Source organism: Malurus melanocephalus, unplaced genomic scaffold, assembly GCF_030028575.1.
Source record: "Malurus melanocephalus ecotype Western Australia unplaced genomic scaffold, MMel_1.1 scaffold_131, whole genome shotgun sequence".
NCBI classification, from domain to species: Eukaryota; Metazoa; Chordata; class Aves; order Passeriformes; family Maluridae; genus Malurus; species Malurus melanocephalus.
The window spans coordinates 328529-351360 of record NW_026623363.1 but is presented as its reverse complement, the minus strand read 5'-3'; the positions used below and the strand labels follow the sequence as shown (position 1 = coordinate 351360).

Genomic DNA, 22832 nt, shown 5'->3' with positions numbered 1-22832 from the left:
AGTTCTGCGTGGATGTATGAGGCTGCAGTGATCTAAGGATATCTATCATATCTATCATATCCCTATCCCTAACATTAATCATGTTAAAATTGCCACAAAGGGCTTCTTGGAAAGTTCAATTCGGCAAGTATAGCATAAGTATTGTGGTGTTTATTTAGTGGTACTGATTTGATAAGGACTCTCAGTGACTGCAGCAGCAACACAAGGAGGAAAGCAGAGATTCCTTAAGTCAAGATGGTATTTGGCCTGAAGGAACCCAGTTTCTGGAGTCTGTACAACTAACTCTCTTTGTTCTAAATTGGAGTTTGTCTGGAGTGCATAAACCCCTGACTCTGTACTTCCATAGATTGCTTTTTCTTGCATAGTACTCGGTATTTTGGTGGGTTTTTTGTAAGGGTGTATTGAGAACAGAATGAGTGGTTAGGATAGATCCCTTCATTTCAAATTCTTTCAGTAGATTAACAATAGTAATTTGGTAAACCTCAGAAGACTTCCGTCTTATCAGCAGATTCAGAGTCTGGGTATCCACATTTCTTACTGCTTTCTTCATGCTTCTCATTGCTCTAATTCACACGTATTTCCTTATAACTGTGTACAGTACTTTGAAGGAACACATTTTGAAGGTAGCAATACCACATTTCTTTAGAGAAATGAGGAAAGGTATGCATGTGCTGACATTTTTTCAAGTAAAGGGAGAAAACATCATAAACATAGTTCACAAATTCTCAGACAGGTTTGCAGGCCAGCTGAGTCTTGTTGAAGAGCCTTGCCACTTAATTTCAGCTGATGAGTGGGCCAGGAGAGATTTCCAGTCCTTAAACAAACAATTTTAGGTTACTTTTGAGGGGCGCAAAAAGCAAGTTGAAAGGAGGTAATTCAACCCTGGTTTGAAATGGAAATYGTAGTAACGTATCTGAGAAACCATTTTTACCCTCTGTCCCGGTCTATGTATTTTTGAGTAAAATTAGACTGGATTAGGTTTGGGGCCTCTTGTGTTTCCTTATCCTTAAATTGATTACATTCTAGTGACTGAAAAATATAGCAATACTGACAGCCTTTCTTTCAGGGTGAGGTGGATATCAACCAGCTGGTGTAGACGGAGTTCTGCATCKCACCAAAACAAAACCTATTTCAGARCAGCAGCCTCCAGWCTGTTTTTCTGTTACAAACAAGCAAGGCTGGGGCCTCCAGCCATGTTATTTTTAGCTGATTAATTCTGGATATGAAGGTATATGCCTCAAGGGCACAAAGCACTCCAGTAAGGAGAAGCATGCTTTCAACTGCCTCGACTCCTTTGATATGGGCTCTGGTGGGTAATACATTTTCTGACCTGTTCTGAAGTAGATTTTATGAGTTGGTATTGACAGATTTTTCTCATATTACCAGCAGAGCCCAAGCAATGCTCTGTACATTTGAGTACTCATCAAATTCAGATTTACTTCAGTGTAAGCATTAAGATTGCCCCCACCACGAGAGTATCTGAGGAAACCACCACAGTTTTTTATTGAGCAAGGTGTTCAAGGTTGTTCTTTAGCCAGTTACAGGAAAGTCAGGGTTAGTCTGTCAATGTTAATTCAGTTATACAGTTAATACAGGCTCAGGAGTGTCAGGAATTGAACCAAGCTATTCTGGTRTGTGTCCAAAGGAACATCCTTCTGTTTTTTCTTCAAATTATCTGAAACTGTGAATTGAACAGCTGGATTGGGTATATTCTTGACATGTTAGCATTTTGTTTGCTTTGATAATTGATACCAGTTGGAAGAAAAAACAAAACACTTTTGAGACTTGGAGCATTTTAGTGAATCCATTTCTAAAACTTACCTAGAATTTGAATAGCTAATGGTGATCATAGAGTCATGCACCGACTGTGCAGTTTGCTGATGGAACAGTCTTCTTTCTAATTCTATCTAATTCACTGCAGTAGTGACAGTAACTTAGTTTGTTAGAGTGCTACTATTTTTAGGAAACCAAAGTGTTTTTCCTCCTATCAGGGCATTTGGGGTTAACTTGTGGAATTGCCAATGGCAGCTCCTCATCCACAGGTTTGCTCCTGAAACATGGGAAAGACTTCCCTGTTATTGACAGTAAACAAACACCACAACATACCTCTTTGAAAGTGAACTGTCAGTATTCCACTGATGGAGTCTCTGCAATTTCTCTATAGCATATAAACAACAGCAAAAAATCCCACTGTGTCTGCAGCATACTTCTGTGTGAGTTGTAATCAAATAAATTACTGGAACATTTACATGCCTGCTGAGTTAAGCTGATTGATTTTGAGTAAGTGAATGAACAACAGAACGTTTACTGGAAATTTGTGTTTCCACCATTCTGAGACAATTTGTGAATTCTGCAAACTGCATCTGAAGAAAAAAAATGGATGCTGGTGGTAAATAACTGGGGACTTCGTTGTCTATAAGAGTTCTGTGGGTGGTGGTGCCTTTTTCTCCAGCAGGCAGGAGACTAGAGAATTACCTTCTAGTACTGTATAGTTCTTACATGAAATTTGGGAAAAGGAAGGTTTTCTGGCATTTTCCAGTAGTTTATTGTCTGTTTGTGYAGTGGGTCTTGTAATGAAAGCAGAACTCATCTTCTGGGGTTGGTCAAGATACACAAAGGCAAGAGAAAATACCTTTATATGAAACAGAAGTCAAGGGTTACCTGAACAGTATTTTTGATGCAATACTTGCATTTTTACCAGTGTGGGATGTGGCATTTGTGCATCTCACAGTTTTGTTACTGCTTTGGTARAGCAGAACCTTGATAGACAGCATGCTCAAGGAAGATGGTGCTGGTGCCACAGCATCCCCCAAGTTCTCTCTTTCTACGACGGTGTCTGTTAAGCTGCACATTGCTGAGGAGACATTTGGAAATCATAGCCCATCTCAGTGCCAGGAGGGGGAATTTTAGTTTTGTTTTGGTGTATCATGGTAGTTCCACACAATGTTCATTGCACAGGACAGCTTCTGCGCTGTGGTTTAGCTGAGCATAAGAATGCAGAAGGGCAAAAAGAGCTTAGTAACAATTCCTCTAAATTGAGTACTGAGACATTTCACATTTCCCCACAATACTGTTCATCCCTTTTAAGGGAMGTGTTCCAAAGGGGATGCACTAAGGGCTGCTTCACACAATTTCTCTGGGTCTTACTTCTTTTTCCTGTGTGAGRGTGCAGTTTGACCATCATTAATTCTCCAACTGGGATCATGGATTGGGTTTGATAGGCACTAGAAAGTTTTAGAACATTACTGCCATCACTCTTGTTACTGAATGATAATTTCTCAGGAGTTCATGACTGGAGAAAGAAAAGTTGTRAGCTAAAGTCAGATGTATTATAAACAAAATTACTCTTTAAATGGTAAAAAAAACATTGTTGAGGCCATTCTTGTACTGGGTCCAGCTGTGTGCTCTGCAGTACAAGAGGGACATGGACATACTGAACAGAATCCAATGAAGAAGTTGATCTCAACTCAAAGTTGATCTCCAGGTCACTGTTCTGTGATTCTGTGAAAGAAAAAAATGAATGAAAATATGCTGTCTTGATTTGCAAGTTAGCTGATGCGGAGAACACAATTGTTTCTGCAACCTAAAACCTTTGCTGTCAGTGCTATTAAAGAGAGAATACAATAGGAGTCAGGAAAGACATTACCCATGGCCTGGTGAATGTAAAAAACATGTGACATCCAGGATCTAGCTTTATAGCTTCTTTCATTTTATCATGTTGAAAAGCAGTCTGATTTCAWTTATTGTGTCGAATGACATTGCTGAATGTCTGTGTTCCCTTGCATGCATCACTCCTTGAATAGCAGTGTCATCATCTTCAGCCTCTTTAAGGTCAGCTGTGCTTTTTGTTCATCTCCAAAGCACTGACCTATGGGGCAGCAGTGTACTCACACAGCATTTTGCATTCCAGTTTTACTCATACAGCATTTTACACACCAGTTTTACTCATATAGCATTTTGCATTCCGGTTTTAATATATGCTTTTAGTAACAAATAAATAAATAAAAGTAACTGAATGGAAGAAAAATAACTAACTATACTTCCTAACACAAATATTTTTAGTTCTTTTCAAGCCAAGAATCAAAAACAGCTTTTGGGACCAACRTGGCTATAATGGCACAGTATTTAAGTATGTAGCAAGGGAAGAGCTATCAGTCTACTGGTCTTCAAAAGTTAACTGCTTTTTGCTTCCTGACTACTTTTGGATTTTTTTAATAGATAAGAGGTCTCTTAAGGCTTTGCTCTTTCTTTGGTCTTGGGGGTAACATCTTTATTTTTGTGTCGTAGTTCGGTTTTCTTGTTTGTTTGGGGAATTTATGTTAAGGCTTACTGGAATTGTAAAAATATCTGCACATAAAGCCAGACTGCTATGCCTACAAGACATGCAGAGTGACAAAGGGAGGCTGCCTGGCACGAAGCTTATTTAACTGGGAATGTTCATCAGAGCTAGGATGTGGAACAGCTTATTTTCACTTCTCTTACTACTCCCTGATTCTTTGTATGGGCAAGAAAATAGAGCTCTAATATAGGGAAAGGAATATTTTCCCTGTTCTGAACACTGGAACAATAATCGCTTCAAAAACTTATAGGCATAAGGTCATTTCTGTGTTATCCARTCTTTCCCATTTCCCGTTCCTAGATCTAGTTTCTGCACTTCAGATATCTCTGCCTATTGTTTCCAGTACTATAAGTGTAGTGCTGAGCATAGAAAAGTCACATACAGGTCAGAAATGAGATTGCTGGTATGAATGGGGATTTACTATGACTGGGTGACAGACTGAAATTTTCACTTCTTTCCTAAGAAAAATTTGTTTTTGTTCTATTTTTGGAGTCTCCTTTCTTTTTGTCACAGTAGCAGCCCTCTACATTCATAGCACTGATATGTAAACCTGCGAGGAAAGTGCAAGCTTGGAACTTCAGCCCTTTGATTAGAGCGTTAAGCCCCTGAAAGCATCGGCCGCCAGCAGCTGTTTGAAAATGAAGGGGACAGAAATGAGCTTGTTTGGGGTGTGGGGATGAGGAGAAACAAGTGTATATTCATGGGTCCCTTCTGCTTCTTTTTGTCAACTGGCAGTTTTCCTCAAGAGCCTTTTAGGTCAATCCTTTCGGACACTCACACCTAATCTCCAACAGCTTCAAATCCTGACCACTCATGTGTCGAATGCCTGTGCCACTTTATCAGCCTCACAGCTACTGTAGCACAAAGGGGCCTTGAGAAAGGGCTCACACAAATGGCTCTTTAATTCCCCGTGGGCTTAATGGTTCCTAACATTTTTGCTCTGTCTTGGAAAATACCTTACCGGAGTTTTGCCAGAACTTCGAWAATTTGGTTTGTTTTATGAAATAGTCCAACTCTTGATAAAATCAAAATGTAATTAATAATTCCATTACCTAGTTTAGAAGTACAGTGGAACTTGCTTTCGTGGAAAATCAGAGTTAATATATCTATGCTTAAATCTGCCGGTGGAAGTAAGAAAGAGATAAGTTCTTTCTTAATAGAAGTCTTTCATGGAGGACTGAAAAATACATCTTGTGTTTGGAAAAGCCTTCATCTTAATGCCTCTGTAACCTCTGAGTGGAGGATAAGTTCATCATGTATGCTAAGGTTAAAAACTGAAAATTGTTCACTGAGTTTCTGATACAAATTTCTGTTTCAAATTTCATTGCTGTGTTAGCTATTGTATTTACTTTTCCATATTTTTATACATTTACACAGTGAAGAGCTTTTAAAAGAACCTAGTTGCAGACTTTTTCAARTATTTTTTTGGCTGTTACTTTAATGTGCTTTGCCATGCCAGAAGGGTGATGCAGTTCTCTGTGTGAGGGTCATTAGAAGTATCTCTTGTGAAACTGAGACATACATCTGCAGAAGCTTTTACATAATTAGCCATAAGCTCTAGTTTTGCAATAAAGTCTAATCATTGCTTTATCATTTTATCTAACATGAACATCTGGTTATGGTTTTCCCATAAATATGGGATATARACATTAAGAAATACCCTTTAGGGTTTTGGTTTTGTTTTTTTCTTGTTTGCTTCTTTCTTTCTTTCTTTTTTTTTTTAATATGAAAGAGTGAAAGAAGATTGAAAATGTGTTATTTGCAGATTGGCTTATGAAAATCATTTATGACTCTTTGAACTGTAGAAGAATAATATAYTATCCATTAAACATATCCAAAATTTGGAACATTGATGAAGTGCTGACAATTTTTGAATCTTCTAAAACCTTTCAGCCACTTCTTCTTAACACTTTTCAGCCAGGGATATAAAAGTATAAAAAATGGACAAGCAAAGTATATTTTAAAAATTGAAAAGCTCTSTGTTCTTGCAAATTCTTCCATTTCTGACACAGGTCCTTCTCATTTTCTTTCGTTATCTGCCTTCCGTCTGAGACCACAAGCACAAATGTCAGAAWAAATTAAGATAAGCTTTTCTTGCATCATTTTTAGTTGTAGAGAAGAGGAAAGCATTGGCAGTCTTGCTGGGGAAGACTGTGCTTTTAAGGTTAATTGGGCATATATTAAGCATCAGAAGTCACAGRTYTTTTTTCTGTTTARCTTGACATCTGTGTGTTTCCACCAGCTTCAGAAGATTATTTCYCTTCTTATATGGGTTTGAGCTAATCCATCCTAACTGATGAAATAAGGCATTTTAGTGCCCAGCTGTGGAGTACATGTTTGCAGAGTCTTCTTAAATTATGTGTATCATTACTTACCCAATATGAGAAAATTAATGTATTTCATCATGTCTTTCTTTATGTCAATTTCTGTTTTCTTTGCCTTTAGGGTGAACCTGGTTTGCCTGGCWTAGCAGGAGAGAAGGGAGAAGCAGGGCTTAAGGTCAGTATTGAAAATGGATTAAAACCAGAAGCACGGAGTATGCGAGTGCATATGCAGAGGACAGTCATGCTTTCCTGCTTGGGTTTATGTTCTGACTGGCTTTTAATGATCTGCTCCCTCCAGTGATCAGTGCTGTAAGAGGCTTTACACGTATCTCCATAAAGAAGCATATTCTTCTGCTGTGCTTGTGTAATCCCAGTCAGCGGCACTGACGCATTGGCATCCCCTGCCAGCCCAATGCAATATGCCTGCGAGTGGTTGGGAATTCGGGGACCTTTTCAGAAGAGTTTTGTTTATGCCCCTTACAATGTCTCTCAGGCTTCTTTTCAAGAGCTGCTGTGGTCARTTCTTTGATGAATGTCAGGGTTAAGTCTTGAGGGCTGATCCTGCCATTATGGAAGTTAGCAACAARCCTCATTAGGAGCATGTCTCAGCCTGTATTTGTTACATCAGAMTGACTTTTTGCACTTCATTGTTATATAATTTGTTCTGCTGTTTTAGTATTGAAGAGTGAAATAGAACTTAAAGCTTATGGTAGCTTCGTTTAAAAGAAAACTCGACATTTCTGAGATGATGGGATGTGTGGGCCTCTTGGGAGGGGGTAATGCTCAATTCTAATCCCATCAGCTGTGAGTGAGCGTCTCTGGTGCACATGTGCTCCTCAGCTGATTCTGTGCATCACGCTGCTGCTGACAGACATGCAAGGCAGCCTCTTTGCATCCACTGACTGGCTGCTTGTCCATCAGGAATGAAAACAAACCGTTTGGGAGTGTGACCTTTTCTTACTTTGTATACTGCAGAAGCCAAATTACGGCAGTTGATGCTTATTTCGTRTTCACAGCTGTAGTCTCTGAGTTGCCTAGCGACTGCCAGCCATCAGAAGGGGCAAAGATGAGCCAGAGTGCAGCTCTGAGCCAGAAATGCAGAAATGAGCTGTCAGGGTCAGGCTGGTGTGCAAAAGTGCTTTTGCAGTTTCTCAAGCACATTTTAATTTTGAAATAAACAATGGCTGTAAGCCATCTTTTTGTTACAGAGATTGTTACAGAGAATGTAAGGAGCACTGAAAGCTCTACTCCAAAACAGTTGTGAATTAGTTCAAGACATCATTTTATCTCTCTTGAGGAGCCTTCTGAGCTGTTGACAGAATCATAAGACTTTCCCTTCACATTCAGACTTTGTGTTTTTCCTTCATTTGTTCCCAAAACAAGGAGAACCACATGTAGGAGTCACCTAGGTCCTTGCAGGCTAACTCTCATGGACATGTATCTGTTTGTCAAGGTATAGGACAAAACGGGGTGGGGGGGAAGTCTTCACATGCAAATCATTGAAGCTTTTAAAACAAATACATTGAATTTGTATTGCCCATTGAAGTCTACTAAATTTTCATATTTTGTTGTTTATTGGAGATTTTCTAGTGGGTTTTATCATCTGAGACATATTCACCAGTAGTGACATAATTATTAGTAATGATAGCAATGCTAATGATATTTGGTGATAGTAATACTAAYACTTTGATTTTTGCCTGACTTAGTAACTTCTGACTTCTTTGCTCCAATTATTTTCCTCAGGGTGACCCTGGAGAAAGAGGAGAAAAGGTGAGACGTTTCACTTTCTTTGTTGTGTTTTACTGCTTGGAGAATGGCCTGTGCACTGATTCCAAGTTTAAAAATAAAAAACCACAGCTRCTACCTAGAACTTGAGCATTGTTGTGCAGCCTTTCTGAGGGTCAGATAATACCTGCTAATGGAAGTTATTGATCTGTGATTACTGCAGTGGGATCAGTCAGAGAGTGATAAAGGCTGCAAGTAATCCTAACTGTGGTGAGTCTCAGAAAATGCTGAGCCTGTCTGAATAAATCAGAGATCCACACATTTCTTGTAACTTGGTTTTGATGCTCTGACACTGTGTGGAATAAAAATTAGATAGCAGAATGATAACTATATAGAGTCTAAGCCCTTTGCATGCTAAAAACGGAATGCTCCATTTGTGTTTGGGTCAGTTTAAGTAAGAGCAAAGGAATCTGCCCCCTTGATCTTCAGCRGTATTGTCTGCAGAGGTACCAGCAGCACAAGCAGCATGCTGATGGTGCTGTTACTTGCAGTGAGTTAGCAAGAAGTTGCTTCTCTGGTGTCCAGCCACACCAAGACAAGACAAGAGGGTGGAACAAGCTCCACGATGCAAAAGAGGAGAATAATTCTGCTCTTCCAGCGATAGTGGCTGGTAGGAGCACAATGAATTAAAATTGAGCTTCTGCATCTGCTATTTGCTCTTGAGAAATGTTTACGTTCAGTGTCTTTGCAGCTAAAACTGAATTTCACTTCCAGATCCGTGTAAATCTGTGTAATAGCAGCTGGAAGCATGTTTTGCCAAGGCAGTTCATTTCATATTTTCAAAAGCACACCTTACAAATAACCCAGGGAACTCTTGAAATTCTGTAGCCACATGCAGAAGTATGTAATAATGAAATACACATAATGAAATTTTTTCTGTTAAAATTAAATCTTTGAGTACTTCAGTAATCCTTTGTTTGTTTTCAGACATGAAAGGAATAACAAGGAATTTTAACACGTACTGAATTTACTGTTGCATAAACATTCTAGTTTTCCATAATTATCCTTTGCCTTTTTCTAAAACGCGTAGTTACAAATCCCCTCAATATGCTTTATTATGTCAAATGAGCTTGGGATAAGATTCCTAAAAGTTATTCTTCTATGTTTCATCTAYGTTTCCTTAATTAAAGTGCTGCTAGATTGTTGGCCAGTTCCCACTGTATCTGTGACTGTGATGTATAAATTGCTAAGACCTCTCTGCACAGAATTTCACATTAAGGTGAAGARCAATATGACAGATATTGAATGAATAATGTTACTTAAATAGAACTATCAGTTATCTGACCAAGACCAGGAATGTTTTTTTAGCCTATTTCGGCTCTATTTTTATTGATATTTTTTGGCATTTGAAGTGTTTCTTGCACTTTACATGAACCTCAAGTACCACATAAATTTTTAGCCTATATTAGGCTAAATATAAGCCTAAATATATTTTTAACACATAGCAAAGACTATTTGATGTAGTCTGGAATTCTTCTTACATGGTTACATTGCTATAGGTGAAAAGTGGGTCTTTTTATAGATAAATATAGTGGAATTTTTCTTTAAAAAATTTGGGCTTTTTTTTTTTAGTAGAAAATGTATAGTGAGACATGAATAAGTGTTATCTGAACATCACTTTTTTAACAATAAACAGTGCYTAGAATTTATTTGGAGGTAAAGTAGCTTGGTATATCCTTGGAGGAGTGATCTTTAGTGAATTTTTTTAGTTTGTGAATCATTCACRAAGGACTTCAGAYTCAGAGAATATATGCTATAAATTACTTGAGAATCCTAGTAAGTACTGGAATTGTGTAACTGTCATCTGAATTTTGTTAGATGCAGCTAGGTAAATGTGTTGGGAAGAAAAATGTGTTGATAATTTATGATGCTGAATCATCACAAAATCATTGAGTCATTCCTTCCTTGCTAAACTGCAGTGAACTGAGAAAGTTGGTAGATTGTACCAACAGGTATTCTGGTACTTTGTGGTGGGGTTTTTTTCAGATCTGTGAGAGGGGTCCCAGTTGCAGTGAAGTCTGTATAAGACACAGCCATTTCCTGACCATGTCRCAGAGAGATTGACTGCCTGATAAACAAAATCAATTTGCTAATCATGTTGGAATCTGACTCTTCTCTGCGTATTGTATGCTTACATAAAACCATTAAAATATAATGTGTACTTTAATTATAGGGGGAAGCTGGCATGAATGGACTGAAGGGTGACACAGGAGAAAAGGTAAACTACTTCTTAGCAGAGAAGAAAATGTGTGCCTTAGGCATGCGTATAGTATAACCAACTAATCAAAATAATTTGTTCAAAATAAACGTGCATTTTAAGCTGGGGATTTTTTTTAAAAGGTGAGTGATTTGGTTGATTTTTGTGAACAGCAGGAAAACTGTGACTGTTCYGTCCAACTGAGCATAAGATTTCTGACTTTTTACAGCAGTAGCTCAAGTGCAGAATACATCAGCATGTTTCTAGATTCCTCTCTGCTGAAATTTGCATCATACAGAAGCTTTTGTCCCAATCTGCTAGTTGGAACTGGTTGAGTTATAGCCGTTTCTTCTGATACATCCTTTCATTTTTGTCTTTCTGTGTTTCCCTCAAAGAGAGGGACCAAACCAASATGAGGCAAAAATAATCATGATAGGTGTCATGATAGGCAACTTCCCTCCRAAACTGGCAGCTGGAAAAACACAYTTTAAAAAACACACTTTAAACCTTTCTTCCAGGTGTCATTAACAGTCGCCTCACTTTATACTTTCTTAGTTCATTGTTGCAAAGTACCAAGATGTTGTAGAAACCAAAAAATAGATTTTGTCAAAATTTTTGTTTTCCTGAGTTTTGTCTTACATGAGACTYGCACTCAAAAGATTGAACTGGAGTTTTCAGTGTGGTTTCCTTACACAAGTCAGGCTTTAGCAGTCAAGGTAAAGGCTGTGTTCACATGAAAAAGGGTCAGGCATATTGATCTCTTCTGGCCATCACTTCTGAACTCATATTCTTCTAAAAACCATTTATTTTAGTGACTACACTTGCGCAGAAGCATAACGTTTTTTCTTGTACCCCTGCATGCATAATGCTTAACCCAACTTACATCAGTGCAAGGAGAAATTTATGATGGATTTATCAACCTGGTAAGGAATTCATGCAAATCCCTCAGGACCTGTCACTTGGGTACAGTAAAGATGTGCTTTGAAGAGCACAAGGATTTTAAGGCATTTTCTAAAATCAGCAGTTAAAAATAGACATCAGATTTWAAAATAGTCAAGTTATTAGATTCTTGGAGTTAATTTAAATAATACTTTATCTCCAGTCACACTTATTAATCCAGATGAGAGTCTTAAGAACTTTATTTACTTACTTACACAATGGCATATGATCTTACACGGTATATGCTGGTAGCATAATCTTGATCCACTTTTATGTGAATTAAGAATATTATCTGCTACAAGTATGAGATTGTTGTTCAGATAGATAGTTCTACAACAGGTAAATTATAAGTTTATAATCTCTCTGGGAAGAAGCCTAGTGCAGCTCCTCCTGTTGCTTTTCTTCTTCCTCAGCTGTGAGAGTGAGCTTGCATCCACTAGAATGCCCATACTGCCCCCTGAATGTGCCCCCAGTGTGCACATTCCCACTCCAACCCCTCCGTTTGGGATCTTTTTTAAGGAAAGGAAAGGTTCTTTCCTAAAGGTTCTCTCCTCCTTTCAGTAGGCAATCCTTTCTGCCCAACTATAAAGTTTTAAATATTGCTGCAGGAATTAGGCATTAGAGTTGGGATCAACCTGTGGAAAGTGTAGTGGTCAGGARACTTCTTATATTGCCATATCTGAAGAAATTTCAATTCACCTGTTGAACTTCATAATGCAGAGGTCTCCCATCTCTTCTAGGTTTCATGTAAGTTTCAGAGATGGGGTGGTGACATGGGAATGTATTCTGTTTGTTTGGAGTGCCCTGCTTTARCCATAACAGGTTAGAATCCTCTGCATTAGTTTTTGCCAGACTTTCCAGAACTGTAGAACTTGATTATTAACTGTGGACTTTCATTATTTTTCTTCTTTTTCCCTGCCTACAAGACAATCTGCCACCCAGAAAAAAGATATRGTTCTTTGAGGAGAACTGCAGCTTAATGTTTCTGATAGGTAGCTTTGCAAACAGTACTTTCTAAAAAGCTTCGGAGGATGGTTTTTGACAGATAATTTAGGAATAAGCATTTAACTTGGTGCCATTACTTTACACTTGAGCTGCTTAACARGGTTTGTGTTCTTCCCTGTCCTTCAGCACAGGGGGAAGTTTYTGCTCTGTGATTATTCTGTATAATTCCAGCCTGAAGTTGCCCAGCAATTACTAAGCACTTAAGTRGCAGAGGAAATCAGCATGACTATTTCAGACACATTTCATGAACATGTTCACAAAGTAGACTTGACTTRAATTTTTTTCCATATTTGTACTTCTGTCTGTATTACAAGACTTACTAGGGGTCTTTATAAAAGATTGTTTTTAAAAAATCTGATGAATGTATTCAGAGATAAGTTGAATATCCACTCAGTTCTAGGTGTTCAGCTGCACATGTGCAGACCCCTCCTGCTCAGTAAACAAGCCATTAATCTTATGTAAATAAATGCAGAGAATGTTGCACTAGATGGTAATGCTGCATATAGGCTTAGCAGATTTAATCCATAGTTCATAAAATTTAAAGTTTCTGTGAGATAAATAATAAATTTTTATTCATATGWTGAGAGAGSRRGATGCCACGTGACAACGGATTCAGWCTTGGTTTAGGAGCAGGTTCCTGTTTGTGCAATATAGCTTTGTTTTCTCAACTGCTATACCTAGTGACACTCAGAAATGTGGACTTGGATCCTTAATTCTTGACCTGAGACTTTAGATTTAAAATGTCTTTGTTGAATTGTCCTGCTCTAAAGACGGTGTCAATGCCAAACTTGAGTTCTTGCTGCTGTCCTTGCACTGTAGCCCTAGAAACCACCGAGTATCTTCCTTCTTTGTACATGTTCCCTGCTAAAGTTTCTTCATTTGCAAACTGTCTTGGGCTCATCAGTGAATTGAGAACATATTGTACCATAAATTTTTCTTTGATCTGATASTAATTTTTATTCTTGCATGAAGGTGGRTTATRAATATTYTGTGTGTTSTCCATATCYRTTGTTACCCTTTGAAATGTTTAACYGGTTAATGTGTCTTAYTAGTTGCTTTKCCCCTATAGAGCTGTAAAAGGTTCTTGAGGCTTTCAGYTGTACATGCTTGTAAGGGATATAAGCAGTGTCACCCATGCATGTCTATGAAAATGAGGCTGCTCAGGTTTCCATGCATGTATCAGCCCTTCCTAATACTGATTTTTGTGCTTTCTTCACACAAGAACAAGCTGCAGTATCTGTTTATTCCTATTCTTCAGAGGCCAGTGATCATGTTAACTGGTACAATCCAAATTTTAAGAGAATACCAAAAAGACACCATACCCAAACCAGCTGTAAAGCTCTAGCATTCACAAAAACATTAGAAATGGGCATCCCTTCTTCGGATTTTAATACAAAGAGTATTTTTCTCTGCTTGCACATCTTCAGAGTGTATTAAAGTACAGGCTTCTGTTCTACCCATGTAAATCACTGTCAAGCTGTTCAGGAGCTTGGAGTTGCTGCTATGTAGCAACTTGCTGTTTTCAATGAACCATGTACGTTTATTTTGAATAACCAATAATTAAACATTTTTTTAAATAGAAGCATGCTAGACATCTTCAGTAGCATATAGTTTGACCAGGAAACTTCTCAGTAGTTTTTTTTTTTCTTTTTTCTTTGGCATGTTGTTTAAAAAAACAAAAATCAGCTGATCCTCTGTCCTGTGTATATCACTGCCCATGAAATCCAGTCAACCTAGCAAAATGTAGGCAAATCTCTTTGAATCCTAGAWGCCTCCTCAGACCAGAGACCTTTCCTGGATACATAAATTACCATAGCTGTCTCATCCTGTAAAACGTAACACTTCATGTATTAATCTATTAGTTTAAATATACTCGAGTGTTGAGGAAATAGAGCTGTGACCTGTCCTGATGGAGCTAAACTCGTAGGTCACTGGGCTTTTTTTTTTAAGGTGAGTCTTCATTAGCACAAAAAAAATTGTCAGTTGAGACCTGACACTTGCCACCAGCAAAATTAGGTCTAAATGGCGGCTCATATCCTTTGTAAACAACAGTAAATTATTTTTAATGTAGATCAGCAGTTTAGAGATGTCAAAGGATGTTCCATCTTCTGGCTTTGTGAAGTACATTTATACAACATCTGCAATTATTACATCTAAATTATTAGTTGTGAAATTTGAGGTTAACTGTAATAGGTGTTTGGGTGAGTGAAACTAAATGTCTCTGCATGTTATTGAAAACAATACTGTTCCTTTTCTGAATCACACTGATTTAATGGATCAGTTAAATTCCTGTGTAGCAGCACAGAAAAGAGGCAGTCTTGCAATGCAGTTATTTTGCTGTATAGTGTTGCTATACTCTTATATGATTTATGTGTTTCCTGGAAAACTGTTTATGTGGTAAAAGTGATTATTTCTTGTGGATTTTATATCAGGGTGACCCTGGCTCTTCTGCAGCTGGAATTAAGGTAAGGTAGTTCTAAAGCAGCTGTGCAGGGAGAAGAGGGGTGGTTGGTCCATGTTGCTTTACAGTGTCACAGACATTTTGGGTATCATTAATGTCATGGTTTTCCACAGCTCCATCTATAATTCTTTTTCTCCARTCTCATGTCTTTCATCTGTTTTCTTTTAGGGTGAACCCGGTGAGTCTGGACGGCCTGGACAAAAGGTACTACTTGGAAATGTTCCCTTTTCCTTTTCCCTGGATTTCTGATAAATGATGTTACATCCATGTTACCAGTGGTGCTTACCTGTACTGGGATAGTCTGAGGCAGTGCAGTTTAGCAGCCCAAGGCTGTAAACATTTTGTCTATGATTATTTTGCATTTTGAAAGAAGCACAGGAATGATGGTACTAATTAACATGAAAAGTAGTTTTGACTAACCCACCTTCCCTTCTARCCACAGCATACTTCTTGCATTGAAAGCTTACCCAGTTGAAGCTGCTGAGACTAACAAAAAATGGCTCTGCTCCTTGAGTGATCACACCTAACTCTGCATGGTTTGACTATTAATCTTCAAACTGTGGTACATTGTTACATCTCATTGGGAAGAAAATAATTATGGATTAGGATTCCTTTCACATACACCTGTAAGGACATCACACCGTCAGAGGCAGTGTGTTTGGAGGGACATAGAGCAGGTAGTGCTGCTCTGTTCTTCCTTCCAGCATAAGAAATTCCCCTGGGTGCTGAGCGGCTGACTCTGCTTCTGCAAGGAAAGGTCCTGCAGGAGTTACAAGGACTGTGCTGCACGARGCCCTCTGAATCTGGGGAATTTTCTCTTTGGATCCATAGTACACCAAACACAGAAAATGCTGTGCCTTCAGCTCCTTTTTATGAGAGTAGGGAGAGGAAAGAGACAAGGAGAGAGCCAGACTTTTGCATTGCAATATTTAGTTTCCCGCAGGAGCCATTGGCACTGTCCTTGCCTCTTACMACATTGAAAATTATCCACTGCACATTCTGCCAGAGTGGAACAGAGTCCTTCTGCCAGCTGAGATACTCCAGACGGACAGTCAAGAGCTAAAATTCTATGTAGTGGATGGCAAGATTACCATTTTCTAATCCTCAAGGTCTTTAGGTGACTAAGCAAAAGCCAAACCACATATAAATAAGAAATAAATAAGAAATTAGGTCTTTTTGTTTAAGAAATTATAACTCTCATCAGAGACTAAGCAGAGACTATTATGGTTGCAAATGCAGTTCCTTAGTRAAGTGCAGTTTTAATTAGGAAAGGTAATAACGTAGTTTAGAGCTATCTAATCCACAGAATCATTCAGTGTGCTCATTCTGCAGTGTATGCTTTGCTTGGGTAATAAGCTAGAAAATGCACTTCAGCGCCTGTGGAGATTCATACTCTCATTAAGTGGCTGCCATAGAGGCCAAACCAGCAGTGATTTATCTGCAGRCTCCTGGTTCTCAGTCCCAGGCACTCAGCTTGGATCTGCTTGAGGCAGCATGGATGACTGAGAAGAATGCAGTTCAGACTTTCTGTAGTGTCACGTTCTTTTTCACACCAGAGGGGGTTTWGTGTGTCTTTCCATTCCCCTCATGAGTTCCCAGTGTGCCACACTCCAACCACTGTGTCCCAATCCCAACCATCAGCTTCCATAACGTGTCCAGTCAGGGTACCTCCTCCAGCCAGGTACCCCATGTCTGCTGCTCTGCATCCCTGCTTAGCAGGGACTGTTTCACACCACCAGAGGCTGTGGGAGGTTTTTTTGGAGTCACATCTCTGCCATCTACATCATCTCAATTATTTTCCTTCTCTCTGTGTCCTATTCTTATTTCCCATGTCTTCCCTTCTTGTATTTTCCTTTTTCCTCTTCTTCTAGTTGTCCCCTATCCATTTTCTGAGGACAAACATATATTGAGCTGCCCACCCAAATACTATTTGTGTGAAATGAAATGTGRCAATATTTCAGCAGTCTGRCAAAGCCTGTTGTGGGCCATATTGKGTGCWGAGGTGACAGAATGACCTGCTCTGCCATTATGTAATAGAGTTAATATACAGCCCTGGTTTCTTTAAAAATCATTCTTCTCATGAATCATACTCAGAATTTTTATATTAGGAAAGGTCCAGAAAAGAAAATGTTTTTCATTAACCTACAATGCTGATTGTAATTAAGAAATAAAAACTGATTTCATTGTGTTTTGYATTGATGTATCTTTGAGGGGTATTTTAGTTGTTTTAGGTTACTGTGAATTCTGAACTGGCTTTGGTGGATCCTTTCTTCAAAATGTGTGTGAGTGTAGGGAGCTTAGCTCTGTCCCAAGACTAAATAGTGACCTACTGTAGTAATACTAATATATTATCAATTGTAAATATTCAAATTCTGTGYTTGCAAGTGAAATTTAGTGCTTCCACAATTAGTTGAGAAAAGTTGGTGGCATTAGTGCTGTTTATATGGCTGCTCATGCAAAACGTGGAAAGACAGAGTAGGTGTTTGGAGCTAAAATTTTGTTAGTGCCATGGAGACCTTTCAAAGCATTATTCTTTTGCAAGAGTAATAACCCATGTTCTGATTTAGAAAGTGATAGCCAACATGCCAAAAATAAGTGTCTATTGAAAGTGGCATCCTATTCTTTCATCTGATTTTACAGTTAGTATTTTGAAACTGGAATCTTTCCTGTGCTTTTAGGCAACTTGAACAGTTAGGACTTTGGAGAAACTAAAACAGACAAAGAAGCTGTTATCAGATTGTTCTACACCACTTAAAAATCATTCTATTTGGTGAAGTGATTTGCAGCCCCTCTGCTGTGTTTTKCAGTTTGTGGCAGAAGGTTATTTTCTTATTAGCATTTAAGTGTATTTAATATCTCTGCCTCAAAGAAGTGTCTCTGGGTAGTGCAGTTTGATGAACAYCCATATTATGTGTACATGTGTTCATGTTTGTGTGTGTATACACGGGTGTCTATGAGTTGTGTGTATGTAGACACGTCAAATATTTTAATAGCACAACCTGTAGGAATCAGCCCAAACCACAGAATTGAAGTCTGCATTTCTGTAAAGCTCATGAGTGTAAAAAATCTGGAATATAGTTCAACTCATTATGAAGGTAAAAGTTGGCTCAGAGTTCAAACCTGAGCTTCTGGAAAGTTCAGGGAATATTCAGATCCAAGGTACTGGTTAGAATCCATCTCTGTATTAATATAAAATCCCCAGCCTTCAAAACAATGTATTCTTCACGTGTTATTGCACTTTTTTTTTTTCTGTTCATCATCTGTATTTCCCTAGACAAMATCTTTCCATTTAGCTGATATCTCAAAATGACCATTTGTGAGAATGTTGTCATTCTTGTCTTAGACTAATTTCAAAATTAATACATTCAGTTTTCAATACTTGTTCCAAAATTATCTTGCAAATAGAGTTCTATAGGTCTTTTCATGGCAATTTTAAATAAGCAAAGCCTTTCTGGGTGAAGCAGCAAAAGGTTACATTCCCACTATCCTTCATGACACCGTGTATACTCACAGATAGAGAACAAGCTCTGAAATGATGCTGTGGATTGCTCTATAAAATTGATGGCCCTGTTATAATTAGGCAGTCCTGCTTGAATTGTGCAATTTAAACCAAGCTCTTCTGAATTGCTTTGTAGCTGAATCAGACAGTTACACAGCACAATATCTTGCCTAGAGTTGGAAATGGAACAGAATTAAACATCTGCCCTGTCCTAAGTATGGAACTTAAATGGCAGTGTGTAAAATGAACCAGTGCTGCTCGTTTCCCTCTCTTTTGCTGAAGGCTAATGTGAATTCATATTTGGCTTTCCTGACATGGATTTTCAACCTGTGTGTCATCTTCTTCCTTGAAGGTTCCCAGAAGATACCTAAGTTCTTAACATGACTCTTACTAATTGTACTTTTAAGTCACTCATTTKGAAAAAAATTAGTCCTGCTGGAGCTGACTAGCAGTCATTCGTGCTCTTTTATCTTGCTGCAGAATTTACAGGTCTGTTCACTGGATAGTGACCATAACTGGATAATGTCTGTAATATTATGTAATTTTCCTGTATAGGGTGAACCAGGTCTTCCTGGGCTTCCTGGACTCCCTGGAATAAAGGTAAATAAACTGTAGTATCTGTTGTATTGAGGGGGGAACATCTCAAAGAGGGGGGAACTGCAAGGATTTGGACTTACTGTGCTTGTCTCATATCTTCCTCTGTATCTCTGGTGTTAAACTGGGGGTTRTCACAGAAAGTTCTCACATGGAAAATTGGTAAAGTGTCTGTGGGTAGGTAAACAGTATATCTTGCATTAAAATGTGAGGCACAACATTCTAGTGATTTTTTTTTAAATCGAAAATAGTAGAGGTTTGTGTATTTTTTATTTAATGGAAAAGTCTTGTCAGCAAAGTTTTACTTGGTTTCCACTTCGATGTGTGCTTTCCAGTAGCAATATTCTACTGAATAAACCAAGCCTCCATCCAGAGAGCTGCATTAATTGTACACAGGCTGTGGAGACCTGGCTCTATTGACAAAAATATTCTGTGCTCCATTACACAGCAGTGATTTCCAAAATGATTTAACAATACTGTGTTCARTGTTAGCTGCAGTCCCTGACACAATACCTGGTTTAGTCCCTGGCTTCCATTTTGTCTGGAATCTTTAGGTAAGTTGGTACAAAAGACACGTAATTGGTTTAGTTCTAGCATAAGCAGTGACATGGGGAGCTGCAGACACTCGCACGGTTTGAGCTGTGCCTGTGCAGTTCTGCACAGAGTGAGCAGATTCACATATCCTGAGCAAGCACAGATCAGAATGGTCATTTTTCCTTTGTGGCAAAGATTGTTGTTTCAGAAGACAGAATCTCCTTGAAWTTTTTTCTTTTCATTACAACCTGTGTATGTCTCAAGGAGAAAGTTCATAGAATTTTCCCAATAATAAGGAGGGTAAATCAGAGACCAAACTCTTGTCCATTGTGGTAGGATTCAGGATCGATCTCGTGGAATGTAACATTTGCACTGATTTTCTCAAGGGACCYGTGAATTGCCATAGCATTGAAGCATAATGTCCCTTCTGTGTTACTAGTGAATTATGGGAAGTATTGAACGTGCATATTAAATTTTGTGGGTTGTAACAGCTGAAAATATAGTTCCCAGGGAGGCTGTTCATTTTCTGCAAGAATGAACGCTGTACTGACTAGTGAGGATCATGCAGGAGAAGAGTCTTGKGTGAATAAACTGTTTTTCTAAGGGCCTTTGGCAGCAATCCCTGTTCTGTTTGCTTTAACAGTGAGCAAAGGGGTAGCTCAGTTGGAGGTCAGTGGGGCACTTGCCTGAGGCACTCATCCTGGGGACAGTTGCCAAAAGCAACTGGAGTTGGGGCTGCTCTTTGGGGTTTCCATATTCATGCAGGCCACATGTCCATGCATATAACCAGTGAATAAAATAAAGTCTGCATCTGAGTGGCTGCTGTGGGAAAATTACTTGTTGGCAATAAGAGTGGCTCAGAAGGGCAGCTTCCAGAATTACCTGAAATGCAAAATGTGAAGTGAAAAACGGATGAAGCGTGGGAGTTTTGCCCAGTGGAAATTTGTTTCCAAATTCAGTGGTTACAGTGGAAAAACGGTGCAGTTGCCTGCAGAATAAAATGGAATAATTTAGTCAAATATTAATCATTTAGGAAAACACTTTCTCCTGTTTAAAATCTAGTCCAGGGGGAGAYTGGTGGTGTTTCAGTGAAGAAATTTCATCTAGTACGATTCTGCATTGAGGTGGCTGCCTGTGACCTGKATGGTGACAAGCAAGCAGAGTGTGCACAGGGGACAGCAAAGCTTATCTGGTCACATCAGACTTACTGGATGGGTGCTGTTCATTTCAAGGCATTTGTAAATTCTATTTAATTAAGCAGTCTGTAGTGAAAATACCCTAAGCTTTTCTGTCACTGAGGCTGCATCTGTGGCATGAGAAGCGGTAGCAGAAACCAGAGGATAGCTGGAGGTGGGAATATAGACACTCATCAGCCAAGAAAACGTAGTAGTTTACTCTCTTTTATCAGCCTCCCTTTCATTAAAGATGTATGTACCATCGTGGTAAAATCATCACATTGATTTCAAAAAGCAACATCAGTGTTAATCTTATTGAGAAACAGATTTGCAGTGATCTGGTGTTGATTGAAAGCTACTTTGAAATAGCAGTGACAGGATGAGAGACTTGAGCGTGGAGGAAATCCAGTTATCTGGACTTGGAATCGGTGCTATCATGTTCTACACAACTGAGAGGAATTTTTCTTGGAGCAGTGACTTTTTTTCTATTTATTTTTCCGTTTTTCTTTCTTTTTTTCCCCCAAATGATCCTTGTTGTTTCGTACAATCTTTTTCAGGGATTTTGAGATCTGTTCTCATGTACACTTTATAAAACTCTCCAAGACAGGTCTTTGCTATTCTATCTTAATAGTGATATGCAGTAGTGCTGTAACATAAAAGGCATAACAGAAACTTCTCAAAATGTCATTGCAACATCCAAGAACTTGTTACAAAATRTAAGTTTCCATAAGGGAAATTTTTCCTAACAAACTGATTACACCATTCTTACTGCATTTTGTGCCAGCCCAGTAGCTGTTGGCAGAGATTTTTCAGGCTTTTTCCAAACTTCGTGAGAAGTAAGGAAAAGATCAAAATACAGGGTTTATTCTAACACTGAAAATTCCTGTTAAATATTAAATGCCCTTTTCTTCAGATCTGTTAGTTGAAATTAAAATTGCTTCCTCGTGAATGTTTCTGCACAGTGGCAGGCTGTATCGTGAAATGTTTTCAGTATCTGAATGTGTGCACAGCGCTCTTTAGAAATGCTAAACCAACCTGTGCAAGCACAAATGCTGTGCCAGGCAATGGACCATGGCTGTCCAGATACACCTCATCCTTCTTCCCGTGRTTGAGCCAGCTTCCCAAGACATTCAGTCCCGTGTGCTTCAGCATACATACAGGATTAGTGGATACTGATCACTGAGAAACTTTCAGCTTCTTGTAATGCCMTTTCAATTAATTAATCAGTGTTCCTGGGAAGCTGTTAGGACTTGGCTGAATGTGATAGTGGAGTCTGAAAGAGCGGCAGCATTGGACAGACATGCAAAGATCATATCTGAATTCAGGGTATGCAGCAKGGTCCTTTATTACCCACTTTTCTAGATCCATTCACTATGCACATGCGGATGTTTTGGGAGTTCTTCCTGTTCCTTTTCGTTCTCTCCTCACTGTCAGTGTGCCATGGAGGAAACACAAGCTCAGTCAGTTATTCCCAAGACAGTGAAGATGCTGTCTGTGACATGCTGGAGAAACATTTCTCAAGCACCTGTTGCTGTTTAGGAATGGCTGGAAACTTAATGAGCCCCTGAATGTGTTCCACTGTGCYGCTTGGGAAGCGAGTAAGGCACCTAAATCCAGAATATTAACTCATCACTCTGCTATCCCCCAAATGATGCCAAGCAGACACAGAAGCCTGTCTGTGAAACACAAACTCCATATATCTGTTTTATCTCATATCTTTTGTAGGAAGATACATACAAAGCAGCACTTGCTTGCTGTAATGGAAATCATGCATGCCCTCATTCACTGTAATATCAGACAACTCTCAGATCCATTGCATTGTGTGTTCTGGAATTTGGCCTGTGCAGTCCTCAATTTCTTCATTGCAGTGAGAAGCCTTCAGGAAACACAAGCCTCCTCAGTAACAGCGCTTTTTGCAGGATCTGGATTTCTACGGTATTTCTGGCATTTGTCCTTCAGCTTTTAAAACAAATACTGAAC

At 38.8% G+C, this 22832-nt stretch overlaps 1 protein-coding gene across 1 annotated transcript in view; it reads left to right on the top strand.

The window, feature by feature from the left end:
- Nucleotides 1-22832, top strand: part of COL25A1 (collagen type XXV alpha 1 chain) — a 285675-nt gene that overhangs the window by 223604 nt on the left and 39239 nt on the right. The window contains exons 13-18 of the mRNA XM_057370712.1: nucleotides 6785-6838; nucleotides 8407-8433; nucleotides 10622-10666; nucleotides 15022-15054; nucleotides 15219-15254; nucleotides 19105-19149. Coding sequence (XP_057226695.1) covers nucleotides 6785-6838; nucleotides 8407-8433; nucleotides 10622-10666; nucleotides 15022-15054; nucleotides 15219-15254; nucleotides 19105-19149 — 240 coding nt within the window. The remainder of the gene's footprint in view (nucleotides 1-6784; nucleotides 6839-8406; nucleotides 8434-10621; nucleotides 10667-15021; nucleotides 15055-15218; nucleotides 15255-19104; nucleotides 19150-22832) is intronic.